Source organism: Dipodomys ordii, unplaced genomic scaffold, assembly GCF_000151885.1.
Source record: "Dipodomys ordii isolate 6190 unplaced genomic scaffold, Dord_2.0 Scaffold12, whole genome shotgun sequence".
Classification (NCBI taxonomy): Eukaryota; Metazoa; Chordata; class Mammalia; order Rodentia; family Heteromyidae; genus Dipodomys; species Dipodomys ordii.
Genome location: NW_012267228.1, coordinates 12523419 through 12538676, shown reverse-complemented (window position 1 = coordinate 12538676; position 15258 = coordinate 12523419). Strand labels below are relative to the sequence as shown.

Below are 15258 nucleotides of genomic sequence, written 5' to 3'. Positions count from 1 at the left end.
CTTCCATTTCTAGCTTTTTGTTAGTTATTTAGACATAAGAATCTTGATGAATTTTCTGCCAAATCACCATCCTCAGATCTCAGCCCTCTGGGTAGCTAAGACTACAGGCATGAGCTACTGCTGAAATATGGGTGTGCGTGTGCACGTACACACATGCCTGCTCATGCACGCACACATAAGCACACACACACACACACACACACACACACACACCCTCTGTTCCTGGGGCTTGAGCTCAGGGCCTGGGCATTGTCTCTGAGCTTCTGTGCTCCAGGCTAGCATTCTACCATTCGATCCACAACTCTACTTCTGTCTTCTTGCTGGTTAGCTGGGGTCTTAAGGACTTTGTTGTGCAGGAAGTCTTTGAACCGCAGTCCTCAGATGATGTATGAGCCACTGGCTGCCAGCTAATTACATTCTTTTTAATGAAAGGTGAAAAACAGAAGGGGTACTTTCTATGGAAGTCAATCATGACAAAGAAAGCCAAAGGTTCACCTAAGTTTGGTCACTAGCTTCTGACCTAACATCTCTTTCTACCTTAAAATGGATAGAATTCATTCTTCATATTTTTACCAAAATAGACTGTTGACTTTGTCTCTTTTCTGACAATCTCCACTTGCTTTAGCCAGTACAAAGTCCCAGAACTGTGAGAAACCATCCTAGGAGCCGGAAGAAACAGCCCCACCGCCTTCACCACGCAAGACCCTGAGTGCTTTGCATGAAACTCAAAGAACTTCCCAGATTCCAAGACTTTAGAAGCAATTATTTGAAAGATGTTGATTTTGGTAACAAGTTAAAAGATACTCTCCAATGATGTCCAAATACAAAGGCATACTGAAAACAACAGGAGTAGCTGAGTGCTGGTGGCTCACATCTATAATCCTAGATAATTAGGGGGCTGAGATCTGAGCATCATGGTTCAAGTCAGCCTGGGCAGGAATATCTATGAGCCTCTTATTTCCAAGTGGACCACCAAAGTTTGAAGTGGAACTGTGGCTCAAGTGGCAAAGCCTTAAGTGAAAAAGCTAAGGGACAGCACCCAGACGTTGAATTCAAGCCCCAGTAGCATAGTGCACGCACGCACGTGCGCGCGCGCACACACACACACACACACACACACACGAAATAAAAACATACAAACAGAAAAACAGGAGCAATGATCCAGGGGAAAGGCAACAAATGGCAAAGTCATATGCATCTTTGGTTGGCAGGGTGAGGAGCAGGTACCATTCATGGTTAATTTTCCACACAAACTGCACATTTGTTCTCTTGGATGTGGAGCCTTTCCTTTTAGGTACTAGCTTTAAAACAAAACAGAACTGGATTGTTTAAAGGTTGGTTATGTGTTTAACTTTGATGAAAATGGGGGATTACGCCAATTGAGTTTTCACCACCTATGAAAATAGGATGGATTGACTATCATATGGAAAGAAATCTAGCAAAAGTGCTTTAAAAAGAACAAGTGGGGAGGGAGAGGTAAGACTGTGTGGACAGGTCAAATGTGTTTCCTAGAACTTGCTGAGGAATGTCTCGTGAACATTAACTAACCTGAACAGACACTTGTCTCTCCAAACAGCAATTACCACACAAAATCCCATCCGTGTCTGCACTCTTCTGGGCCAGGGGAAAGAGGGCGTGCCAGGGGCAGCTGTCAATCCCCCAGGGATTGTTGTTGTTTTGGAAAGTCCGTGGGTGGGCATGGGCCAGTGGAGTCCGTTACACTTCACATCTCATATGTGGTTTATTGGTGACATTAAATCGATTTACCTTCGGGTTCTTCCAGGCCCAAAGCACATGGGCATGGGGTCTGGCTGGCACCCAGCCCCCGCCTCAGCTGTTGCCGGGAGGGCCCAGTCTCCATTCACTGTGACCCTCGGTTTTTCATGTTGTCATTTTCCTTCAGGACTCAGGTTTTCTCATTGTTTTACAACCTGAAAATTCACGAGAACACACAACTTTCCCGCATGAAAATGAATAGAGCATTAGGGCTAGTTTAATAACTTCTCGGTCTTTGCGCCATTTCAGATTAGCCTACACAGACACCTATTTGTAATAAAGACTGATGACCACCGTGATGAAAGTAAGGATATAATATTAAAATAATCAAGTGATATACAGTACTGTCATTATTCTGATACAGAATTTTTGCACAGAGCTATTGATACCAGCACAAATGTCAGGATATCAGGCAAATCTACTACAATAGACTTTTGGGCTACAAATAAAAATTTAAATAATAACAACACCAATTGTAGAATAGTAACTAGTGTTATGCAATATTAAAATCAATACTTCCTCATCAAGTGACATTTTGGAGAACATCTCTAACTAGGAGACTTTTAAAAAAGTCATAAAGAGAAACCAATGTAATGTTGTATGGGGAATGATATCTTTTATTTAAATAAAATACCAAAGCTAGCAATCTAGACAATATTAATTGGACTTCTGTTCTGTTCTTTCCTCGTACCAATCAACTGAAGTCCATTGGGTTATGGAGGCTCAGGAACCTTCTAGAACTGCTTCCAATATTCACTCCGTAAGAGAAGTTGAAGCCTTTAGTTCAAATGAACTCCTTAGTCAGAATTAAGTTGTATCTCTAATCTGAGGAACAGCTGAATTCTAACTGGCAATTCCATTAACATGCTAATGGGGTAGAACTCCACTTTAAAGTGGTGGGAAGGCCAATGGTGGAGAAAGTAAAGGTATTGAGGTTCTTTAACGATAAGAAGACAGCGAGAATAAAATGTGTGTATGTGTGTGTGTGTGTGTGTGAGGAGTTAGGGCAGGGGTTGAGAAAGGAGTGGTAAGAAAAAAATGTCTCTAACAAAAGTATCAGTTCGTATTCTCCTCCTTGAAAATGGCGAGTTACTGGCATAAAAGAAAAACCTAAACAAAACCTAAACAGAGAAATGAGAACTGTTCCCGTAATGCTTTGCACTTTGCATTTCCATCCAAAAACCAAAATTTCTTTTCAATTAAAACAAAAAAAAATCACTTTAAAATCAAAGATGGGGGTGTGGGGGGGAAGTTACTTGGAAAGTAGAGAAAGCAAAAAGCTCTCTGGCATTATTTGTTTGGCACAATCACAAGACGTTACAGACATGGTGTGCTGTTCACATTTAAAGTTTCTACTCCAACACAATTACTTTCGGGCTAGACAAATAAACCGGTTAAATGAAGTCCGTAAACAAGCCAAGCCTGGCAGACATGGACAAGTATGGTGCATTCTCCTCCCAAAAAATGGAACCTAAAAGAAAAACAGAAGAAAACTGAGTCAGAGCAGAAAAATGTTGCAAAACCAACACCACCATTCTTCAGACAGATTCCAGTAATTGCTAGTGAATTATGATTATCAATGGGAAGAACTGATAGAAAGCCAAATTAGTGGCCATCCATACTCATCCTGACCATGGCCTTGTGAAGGGGGCCTGTGGCTTAACTGTACCCATTTTCCAGCTAAGAGAGAGAGGCACAGAGACAAGCCACGTAAGGTCACAGATCTGGGACTTGAGCTTAGCTGGGACTGGACCAGAGATACCAAGTTTTTTGTCCTTTTCTTTCTTTCTCTTTCTTTCTTTCTTTCTTTCTTTCTTTCTTTCTTTCTTTCTTTCTTTCTTTCCTTCTTTCCTTCTTCCTTTCTTTCTCTCTTTCTTTCCTTCTTTCTTTCTCTCTTTCTTTCTTTCTCTCTCTCTCTTTCTTTCTTTCTCTCTTTTTTATATGTATGATCTTCTACTTTAACTCCATAAGAAGAGTCCAATACCATGGGTATACTTATATCAACAAGCAAATTGATCCATAGTCAAGCAGTAATATTTACATTTACACATTTGCATAGAAATAACAGAAAAGCTGAGACTAATTTCTGTTGCTTTTTGCTTTGTGCTATTTTGTTGTTTTTTTTTTTTTTTAAGGAACAGAGGAAAATTGTGGAAAGAGGAACTCCATTTATAGACATGCAACAAGCTAGGCCATGGGACCCAGGATGGCCCAGATAGAAAGCTCTGATTCATTCTGTCACTCCACAACCCGCTTTGTGCATGTGTGAGGCTGGGATAAGGTGAGTGAACCAGCAGCTATCATGGTAGATCTTTGTGCTAGAGGAAGTAGAACACACTCAAAATCATGTATGATTTCTATAATCAGGAGAGACCAAATCATTTCTCCTCCCCTAGGATCAGAAATGTTCTTGAGAGCTGGAGAGAGAGAAAAAAAAGCTGTATGAAGAAAGTTTGATGCTGTGGCTGGGCATGGTGGAGTATGCCTATACACCCAGCATTCAGAAGGTGGCAAAAACAGGAAGATTCTAGGTTTAAGGCTAGACGGGGACACAGAAGACCTTGTCGCCAAAAAAAAAAAAGTCCAAAGAAGAAAAATGTGTCGAATGCCAGCTCTGGAGCTGTACTACTACAAGAAAAAGATGATGGCCAAAGGCTTCAATTCAGGGTAATGTGACACAGGCAACTACGACAGACGAGGCTTCAAAAATTCTTCGTGTTCCTTCAGCTTCCAGGCTCAAATGCTTTATCAGATACCATGCCAGCGTGCTACCATCTTACCCAAGGAGGCTACCCCACACCAACGCTCTCTCCTTGTGGGAAAATCTGAGCTGCATCTACCAGATAGTCTCAAAACCCAAGTCTCTCCACAATAAGAAGGCTATCTTCAGACAGTGGCAGAACCATTCCAACCTAATATTGAACATCAAACTGATAGCACGGACCCAATTCTATGGATGGGGGGTGGGGAGGGGAGAGTCAAAGCTAATAATTCTGGGCTTATCTCTCCGTGACACCATGCTTGCATTCTTACCTCCTTTTTCCTTTTTCTTCTCTTCTTCATTCTTCTTTCCTGCCTTCCATTTGCAAAATGGCTCTGGAAGGGTCAGGAGATGACTGACATCAATAAACACAAAGGGGAGAAAGGGAAGTAAAGGAGGGCGGGGAGCATTGGGCAAGTCAACAGGCATGGCCGGACGGACGTGCTGAGCTATCTTAGTGCCTTTGTCTTTTTGGTACGTCCTTACTTCCAGTGTCTCCGCACAAGCACGCTGCCCATTGGAGCAGTGCAGACTTGTGCTCAGAATGGTTCTGCCACTGTGTGAGTCATGGTATGGGGTATGGGGTAGGAGGTGGGCTCAGCTGGATTGCCTTACAAGTAGACGGTGTGTGCAGTGACCATCAATGGCCTTTACAATGGGTTTAGAACCGCAGACTCTGAGGTGCCAAGCATCACACACCTGAACAGGAAGGTGCTTTTCTCAATCAGGCTCAATCTTCTCAACCAGGCTCCATGTGCCCCCAGGGGACACATGGCAATATACAAGGATATTCCTAATTGTTAACAACTGGCAGCTATTCACATTCGGCGAGGAGAAGCCAGAAATGTTGCTGACCATCCTGAAACACCAAGAGAGCCCTTCACAACACAGACTGACCTGGCTCAAAATGTCCACAGCGCTGAGGATGAGAAAAAACAGACCACAGGAAGCAAAACTCAAGAACAATGAGTCCAAAGTAAGTGAGAACTCGGCAGTGTGTCAGAGTGTTACGGTTTTTGGTGCTGAGTGTATAGCGATGATGTGCAGTAGAGGCCCCTTGTCATGATGAGGCATTCTTGCTTGGCTTTTGCCCTTATGGTTGGTGCTCTACTACTTGTGCCACACCTCCACTTTCTGCTTTTTGCTGGGTAATTGGAGACAAAAATCTCCTCGGCTTTTCTGCCGGGGCTGGCTCCAAACTGTGGTACTCAGATCTCAGGCTCCTGAGAAGCTAGGGTTCGTACGAATTTGCCACAGTGTCCTGCTGACATGTTAACAATGACAGAGGGATAGTTCCCAGGACTAGGAAGTACCCACACAGTGTCCACAGTCTGAGCTTCATGCATCATGTCACTGCCATTACTCTGGGCTGCTAAGGCCTTGGAAGCAGCAGAAAGGAAACAGAATACTATCTGTTGACCCTGGGCTGGGATTCACAGCTATAAACATCACCCCAAACCCAAGGGCCAGATTTTCCTTTTCCTTTGGGACTGGCAAAGCAGCTCTCTGTGACAGTGAAGGTCACCCAGCTAGGGAGAACAGGAGCTGGGTGATGGTTGGTCAGGTCTAACTTTGTCTTTCCTCTCAACTGCCACCATGCCTGGACTCCAGCTCCTCAGAAGAGGAGGCCATGGCCGCGGTCTTTGTACAGAAGACCGGGTACAGAAGACATCTAAGGAAGTATTTTAAATGGACCTAGAACAGATCATGTGAAGTGAGGTAAGCCAAGCTCAGAGACAAGCAGTGCGTGTTTTCTCTCCTATGTGGAAGCTAGATCTCAATCCTACGTGTCTGATTAGGTGTTCACACACAGCCAGACTAGAGGAGGACACTTTTAGGAGAGGAACAGAAAGGCACAAAGCCTCCATGCATCTGATTCCGTAAACTAATATTCATCCAAATGAACTTCAGGAAATGAATACAGGAATTCTTTTTTCTTTTTTTGTTGTTGTTTTGTTTTCTTTTTGTTCTGTTTTTTTTTTCATTTATATGACTTTGGGAGAATAAGGCAAGGCCAAGACACAAAAATGGAGGGACAGAGGGTTAACAAATGCAGCCACGGTACTCACGAGACACTATGCTGAAAATGAACTATAGGACTTGTGGGTGGGGATGGGAGAGAAAAACTGGGAGGGCTGGAGGGGAGGGGTGACATTCTTCAAAAGAAATGTATTCTCTACCTGACTCAGGTAACTGCAGCCCCTCTGTATATCACCTTTATAATAACAATAAAAAATTTAAAAGGCATATCGAGTAAAATTAAATTTCTGCTATTACTTCAAAAAGAAGTTATCTAAGGATATATTTTAAATGGATAGACCTAGAACAAATCATGTTATGTGAGGTAAACAAGCAAGAGATAAACGGTGTGCGCTTTCTTTCATGTGTGGAAGCTAGATCTAAAATACCATGAGATGCAATACATTATACAGGTTTCTAGGCAGTCACATACAGTGAGTCCAAATGAGGATACTTTGGGTGGGGGGAGGGATGGCGGGGAGTGGGAGGGGAGAGACACAAAGGCACAATGCCTTTGTACCTCTGATCATATAAAATAATATTTACCAAAATGAATCCCAGGGAATGGAAACAAGATGTTTGTTTCCTTTGTCTTTATTTCTTTTCGTCTTGTTTGTTCATTTTTCTGTCTTTGGGAAAGTAAAGGGGCACAGAAATGGAGTGATAAAGGGCGAACAAATGCAGCAGTGGAGCTCACTAGACACTATGTTGAAAATGGACTTGTGGGTGAGGATGGGAGGAAAAAACTGGGAGAGAGCAAGGGAAGGGCGTGACATTGTCCAAAAAGAAATGTATGCTTTACTTGACTTATGTAACGAGAACCCTTCTGTATGTCACCTGTATAATAACAAAAAAATTTAAAGGCAATTGTCTGCCAAATGCCTGTGACATCTACCCCTAATACAGATGCAGGCTCTCTTCCTCGCTGGATACTGTAGCATCACTTCACACCATTTGCTCCCATGTGCTTGGCACTGAGCAGGCCCAGCTTGATTCAAGCTGCCAAGCACAGAGTTACCACGCAGCCAAGGATACTGAAGGGGCAGGCTGCTCTTGGGTTGGGAGGGAGGAACCCTGGTTGTGTGTTTACAAGGTCAAACGTTCTTGTGAAACTCCCCAACATATCTTTGTATTCTTTAAAAAAAAAATCAGGCATTGATTTGCAGTACTGGGGTCATTCAATTAGTTGTAGTACTTGAGTTTGAACTCAAGGCTTCATCTGTGTCAAGCAAGCACTCTACCACTTCAGCCTCGCCTTCAATTTGTTGTGCTTTCAGTATTTTTCAGATAGAGTCTTGCTTTTTGTCTAGGCTAGCCTGGACTACAATCCTCCTATTTATGCTACTTGGCTAGCTGCAATGACAGGTATAGGCCACCCTGCTCAGTGACCAGGTTTTTTGTTTGTTTGTTTTTGCTTTGTATTGGTTGACTTGAGATCCTCCCTTTCAGCTTTCTGTGTAGCTGGGATTACAGGTGTGGTTGTATTCTTTTGCTTATTAAAAATTCAACATAGGCAACAACATAATCTACCTCCAGGATTACAGAGAACGTAAGGATTAACAGAACGCTGCAGTTCCCTTGACTCCAGATTGCCTGCCTTCTCTTATTCAAACCCAGGTGCCTTATTCAAGATCCAGTGTGTGTATCTCCCCTTTTCTCCATATAGCCTTTCTTAATAGCACCAGACATGGTCCTATCCCTCCTCCCCTGCCGTCTGTGACTACGCCTGCTGAGATTATACACACTACTGCATTCCCCAACATCAGGTGACCAAGCCCATAGGTATCTCATAGCTACGGCTACACAAAAAAATGCTTGCCACAGTACGTTCAGTCCAAACTTGACAGTTTACTTTCAAATCATTTGAATACTCAATCTTAATTCCTATTAGCCTGGAAATGCAAGCAGCAAATTCTCCCAGTTACCAAAGCTTTCAGAAACGTATGTTTCTTAGGGCTAGAGATGTGGCATTTGTAGCAAGCAGGAGGCCCTGAGGTCAATCCCTCATACTTCCCCACCCTGCAATGGCATGATTCTCACTCAAACTGCAATACTGTTACAGAGAAAATGGGGTTTACGAAAGGGCAACAGGCTAGTCGACCTTGGTGGTACATGCCTGTAATCTTAGCACTGCTGAGGTTAAGGCAGGAAGACAGTGAGTTTAAGAACCTGTCTCAAAACCAAACAATATAAACAAAGGTTGTGTAAGCCATGCATTTATTATGTGTTAATAAATACGTTAAAACTGTTACTTACTCTAAATTGCATTTAGAACAAGAAGCAGAGACAGGAGGATTTCAGTTGGAGGCAAAAGTTAAAAATGAGTGAGACCTTAACTTCAGTAATATGTGGGGTCTGTTAGTTCATGCTTATCATCCTAGCTACTTGGAGAGGGAAACAGGAGGATCAAAGTCTGAGGCCAGCATGGGCAAAAGTGTGAGACCCTCAAAACAAATGAAAGCAAGAAAGGCTGAGGGCATTGCTCAAGGATTAGGGTACTTGCCTCGCAAACTCGAGGCCCAGTGTTTAAACCTTAGTACTGCCAAGGAGAATGTGTTTAGAAAATATTGTCCTTTCTTAGTAAACATGTATCTGTGTATGTTTCATAATGTATGTTTATGAAAACCTTTTTTTATTGATTGATTTTGAAGAGAATATAGTTCAGAGACATTATGGAAGAAATTACATTTCCCCCCAGAACAGGTAATTTCATTTGGAACAAATAATAACTCTGGTACCCAGTGTTTAAAAAGCTCATCAAAATATCCCAATTTCAATATGGAAAAAAGGGTTATAAAATCACACTCTAGCTACCTTTCAAGTAGACATTTAAATGGAGAGAAGGTTAAAACCTAATCTGAAACCTTGTCTCTCTTTTGTATTGGAATTTGAACTCAGGGCCTCATGTTTGCTAGAGTGGTGCTCTACTATTTGAGCCATTCCTCCAACCTTGGTTTTTGCTGGTTATTTTTGTTGTCTACCTGGGTGCATGCCTGAGCTGACATCTGCCTAATTCCTGTCTTGGCTGCGCTCACAGGTGTTATGAAAGTGTCCCTTAGCGGAGAAAAGAATCTTACAAAATGAGCCACCAGTACCTGGTCTCAAAAACCTTTCTACTCAGTGTGTCTATGATTTGAATGCTTCATTTTTATTATGATAACCATAATCTGTTGTTTAAAGATTTCATTCCTAGACTGGTGGATAAAAACAGAACATCAGAGCTGGGTTGCCAGTAGCTTATGCCTGTCATCCTAGCTACCCAGAAGCCTCAATCTGAGAAATACAGTTTAAAACCAGCCTGGGAAAAACAATCTGCCAGACTCTTATCTCCACTTAACCATCAAAAAGCCAGAAGTGGAGCTGTGGCTCATATACTGGAAGCCACATGAGCACAAAAGCCCAGGGACACAGACTGGAGTGACAGAAAGAAGGGGTACCTGGGGTACTTTCTCTTACATAGAGCTTGTGTGACCCCAGCTAGCCAGTGAATACCTCTGAGGCTTAGTGCTGTCCTATGTGGAGTGTGACAAAGATCAGCCTCCATGGCGCTCAGACTTGCAGTGACAATTGTGCAAGAACTACAGAGAAGACGTTCACTGCAGCGTATCTGACACATTGCTGCCCTTACCAAGCCCCAACCATTACTGTTATTAACACAAGCCACGTGCTTAGCCTTGTTGCTTCTGTTCCCTCTACAGAGTGATACCAACAATACATAAAAAGGTAGTTCCTAAAGCAGAAAAAGCAAAACGTTTCAGACAATGCCTTTAGGAAGGAGGGCCCAGAGTCAGGAAGAGGGACGAAGGCACCGGGGCTGCAGCCTCACCTGCTTGTGTTGAGTTTGGCATTGGGGCAGATGACTCATACAGTTTGAAACCTTTTCTGTCTTAAAGTGTCCAAGAGTAAAAAGGTGCATGTCACGTTTAGCAGTGAGTGCTGTGGAATGGCGAAACCCCAGGGAAGCATCACTTAGGCCTAACCCCAAGCATTTCACAAGGCAACCACAGGAAAGCCGGCAGCAAGCAAAGTTTGCGGATTGACCACTCCTCCCCAAACAACCATCATCCACATTCCAGCCCTCACCGGGAAACCTCAGCAACATGCGGAGAAGATCAGAATAGTATTACCAGGGACTGTGGATGACAGGCAAGATGTCTGGTTCTAGTACATCTTGATCATATGTGAAAAAAGGGGGGAGGGAGTGGGCAAGAGATAGAATTCTGCTTGGTTCAAGAATATCCAATCTGTTTTCCAATGAATGAGAGGATACAATGTACAATGAGCACCCCCAACAGCACAGCTGAGCTCTGGACAGGCTTCCTGGCCTGGATCTCCTCTCTGTGCCTCTGAATGGCTGATAGGTAGACCAAAGGAAGACATCCTGGGAGATGTTGCTGAGCCCATACTGTGTTACCACGTACAGGGCAAGGACACTCCAGGTCCACACAGCTTCCTGATGTAATGCAAATCTACGGCAACCCCTAGGGACAGTTTCTGAAATGGGGTCCAGTCTATTCCCATAGGTTTGGGGTCATGCTGTTCACTGCCAACTGCTTTGCCAACCTGATCATTTGAAATTTGAAAGTGTCACTGATTTCTAAAATCAGGACCAATGTACCCTGGAGAAACGGAGGGAAAAAATAATAGAACAGTACTTGACCAGGCATGGTGATACAGGACTGTAATCCCAGCACTCGGGAGGCTGAGGCAGGAAGACCACTAGTTCCAGACCAGTTTGGGCTACATAGAGTTTTCAGGTCAGCCTGAAATAAATAATAAGATCTTTGTGTCCAAGAAATAACACAAAACAAGAAAGCATAAGAATAATTACATTATTGGTGCTTTTCTCACCAAAGCTAAACATATACCTATTTTCTTCTGTCTTATCAATAGGTCAAGTCTTTTCTACCACGTTGATACTTTGAGTTTTGCAAAGACGCATGCGCGTGGATAACACTTTTTTTTTTTTTGTCCAATGTAATTCCTCACGAGTCCATGTACTACAAATTACTTTGGTAGTATTTCTAATACCATGAGAACAATGGTAGGAAAAAAAGTCACTGCAAGAGGAAGTCTGAGGGTACAATTCATTGTATACATTATCCATTGTTAACGCTCTCTTGCTAGAAGTCAAGGTACGGCAATACAGAGACGCACTGGGAAGGTACACACAGATACTAACTTTACGAGTCAGTGGATGGCAGCTGTCACCCAATTTGCCCATCGGTGTGCAAATCCTTATGCTCTTAACCCAGATACTAACAGCACAGCACATTCCTCCGCCACATTGGGGGTCCTTGTCGCAGGCCTGCAAGACAAGAAAGAAACACAGGGATGTAGATAGCAGGAGAGACTTGGGGAAAATTGGAGATTAGCTGAGAAAATACTCTTTGAATATCGAAAGGCTACGGTTTCAATAAAACGTGGGCAGAAAAGAACTATCAGCTTCATTTGCTCTACAATGAAATCTGATCTGATTTTTCCAGTTTTTTCAGTTACAGGCTAAATCACAGCCCCCACACGATGAAAATCTTAAAGGTGACATTTAAAAAAAATTAGCTCTCTTTCTCTAGCATTTTATGGCTGAACTAGTGTTGACATTGAAGAATGAGTCTATATTAGGCCTCCAATATACATGGCCATTAGGAACTACATAAATCGAACCACGGGATTTTATGACTATTAACTGCAGAATACATTGGGCCTAATTTTTAAAAAGAGATTTAAACGGTCTCTAAATCTGGCATGAAATACTCCAGATGCATAAAGACACTGATGTAAATTTCAGAAGTGCTCATTTTCCCTTTCAAATATTTGCATTTTGGTTCATGAGACTTGCTGTTTTTCACACAGCTAACTTGGTTTTGCACCATTTCCTCTTGAAGGAAAGATCCGACATTAGAAATGGACAGATCAAGATATATGCCATATCCTCTTCTTTTTTTAGATGAATAACTCAACACAAAGACATTGCTGGCTTGGAATATCCTGATATGTAAAGTACAAGAGTGTGGGGGGTGCACTCCCATAAAAATCCACCAGATTAGCATATGCAAGTGGCAACAGTAACTACTCAGGACACCTGCTCCAGGTATAAAAACTGTAAGTACATACAACCACAGAACCAGCTCTGGAGGAGTTTTCTACACAGTAAGGAATGAAAACAATGAAGTCCAAATTTATCTCCATGAAAATGGATCTGAAGAACTATTTTCTTGCCCAGACCCAACACAAACAAGGATGTTTTGTTTGATCTGTGAGTGATAAGGTAAAAGTATCCTATACTACTTGTGCAATGGAGTAAAAGTTTAGGCATAAACTTAAATGTACATTTATTGGAAAGAACTGAAACAGTTCTTTCATATAACCTCTCAATACATAAATCTGTGGACACATTCTTAGGATTATTTTCATTATAACTGGCCAATTTATTATGTTGCTTTGAAAGTTGTTTACTTCCTTCATAAGAAATTTCTTTTTCCTCGGTCAATTTAAAACACACATGCAGCTAGAAGGGCATGATGTTCACTTGGAGTGGTTTGTATTTTATAGGACAATAGCTAAACATTTCCATTGTCCAAATGTTATCAGTATGTCAGGAATCTGCATATATGATCACTACATTCCATACATGAAAGTCAACAGTTTTTGCCAATGTTATTGTAACAAACCTATATCAATATATAAATCAATTTCAGAATGCATACACACATATTACTTTAAAAAACTAAATACTTAAGGTGGAAGTTCCAGCTAGTATTTTATTTCAACAGATGCTCAATATCCTCAATTCTCAAACCCCACCAATTTTTTGTATAAGACAATAAAAAAAAATCCAGCCAAAATCTTTTAAAATTCAATCAATCACTTAGAGGTTAGCATCCTGTAACACAATAAATCTAGGTAAGTCATTGAGTTTTTCATTTGAATCCAGATGGTGCCTGTCAGGGAGACATAACTACATTTTATTGCTATGTTGCTTTAGAGAGCCTTAAAAACAATCTTCTTTTTGTAACACTGGGCTAAAGCAACAACAAAAACAACAACAGCACACAACTATACAATAAGCCCTATGTGAATCTCTCCGGCAGATAAATATCCAATGTAATAAAAAAAATGGTTTTGTAACAAGAGCTTCAGTTCTTGAGAAACTTACAAAGAATTGCCTAAGTTTATATATTTTTAATTGGACAACTGTTTCCTAATGCCCCACATCCTTAACCCATTGCACGTCTATTCAAAGAGTGTCATTCTGTGAATGGAACAAAAAGATACTTATATTGCAAAGGAATCGGGCTCAGAGGATTAAGAGTCATTTAAAATGGACCAGCAGGGGAAGAGGGGGGAAAATCATGTTTCAATTAGAAAGACCTGTAGAAACTTTTGTTCCCATACACAGACTTGCTACTGACACAGCTATACAAATATTTTTTTAAGTCTCTATTCTAATAAACACCACAAAGCATATAATTAAATAGCTACTGGATATAACCAGACACAATCATTCAAAATACCCTACACTTGTTAAGGAATCCAGAGACAAAATAATTTTATGTGTATCAAGAGACAGTGGCATTTCCTTTCAGTAAAAGGGCACTTCATGATCTTGGCATCAACCCTTCCAAATACATATGTTTACAGTCCTACAACGTGCACTTCCGTATTTGAAGTGATTTAATGAAGTAAATAAATGGGTTTAATTAAGTAAATTACTTTAGCCCTTAGGAACCGTGAAGCTGCTGGACAAACAGCAAACAGGAGAGGTTTTGCATCGTTGGTGTAAACTAAGCCTTTATATTCTGTGGCCATAAGCTCATTTTTGGTCTGGAACACGAAAGGAAAACTGTTCAAAACTAGGGGTCAGTTGCCTCGTGGCCTCGAGTAAGTGTGATCAGTGGCTGTCCACGACACCACTGGGCACCAGGTCCTCGATCGGGAATCAGAAAGGGAAAACATTCACCGGGGTGGGGGTGGAAGACCCCAAGACCACTTTAGGAGAAAAAGTAGGGGGGGACGCGGAGGGGTGGGGAAGCTCCGGAACCCAGTATGAAAAGCTCTCAATTGCTTTTCAAATCGCTCAGATGGCCCTGACCCAAGTTATTTCAAGGGGGTTTCTGCGGAAGACGGACGTGTGGGGAGCGCCGGATAAAGCCTGGAGTGGCTGGGGGCGGGGGGAGGGGCAGGGCTCCTCGTACTGCTTTGCATTTCAGGGAGGGGTCGTCCAAATCTAAGAGTGGGGCTCCAGCGCCTCGAACAGAACTTGAGAAGATCGTCAAAAGAAACTTCTCTCGGCTCAATGGCAAAGCAGAGCCAGGTGGCGGGGAGAGACGTTGATGGGGGGAGCGCTCCGGTCATTTTTTTTTAATTGCAGGGCTCCCCGTCGCACTGGCCCCAGGGGCGCCGAGGCCAACGAAGACAGGTGTCCGCATGCACGCACGCACGCATGGGAAGGCCCTCGCGCACCCCCGGGGGAGGGTCCCCCTTTCAGCTGTTCCCCGGCCCCGGACGCACCCCGGGGGCGCACAGCGAGGGGACAGGTGGGTCCCGCCTGGCTACTTACCCCGGTGATGACCGCCGCGTCTCCTGCTGGGGGCGTGAGCAGCAGCAGCAGCAGCAGCAGCAGCCGCGGGACGCAGCGCGGGCTCCTCATGGCGCCGTCGGACGGGACCGGGCGGCGGTTGGAGCCGTTGGGGGATCGGGGA

The 15258-nt window shown here is 42.9% G+C and overlaps 1 protein-coding gene across 1 annotated transcript; it reads right to left on the bottom strand.

The window, feature by feature from the left end:
- Nucleotides 1–2769: 2769 nt before the first annotated feature.
- On the bottom strand, nucleotides 2770–15209 carry Prok2 (prokineticin 2). The gene is made up of 3 exons (XM_013010427.1): nucleotides 15117–15209; nucleotides 11739–11864; nucleotides 2770–3247 (listed from the first exon to the last, which is right to left on the bottom strand). Exons 1-3 carry the CDS (start codon nucleotides 15204–15206, stop codon nucleotides 3143–3145), a joined length of 321 nt encoding a protein of 106 aa, XP_012865881.1. The 5' UTR covers nucleotides 15207–15209; the 3' UTR covers nucleotides 2770–3142.
- Between the last annotated feature and the right edge of the window lie 49 nt (nucleotides 15210–15258).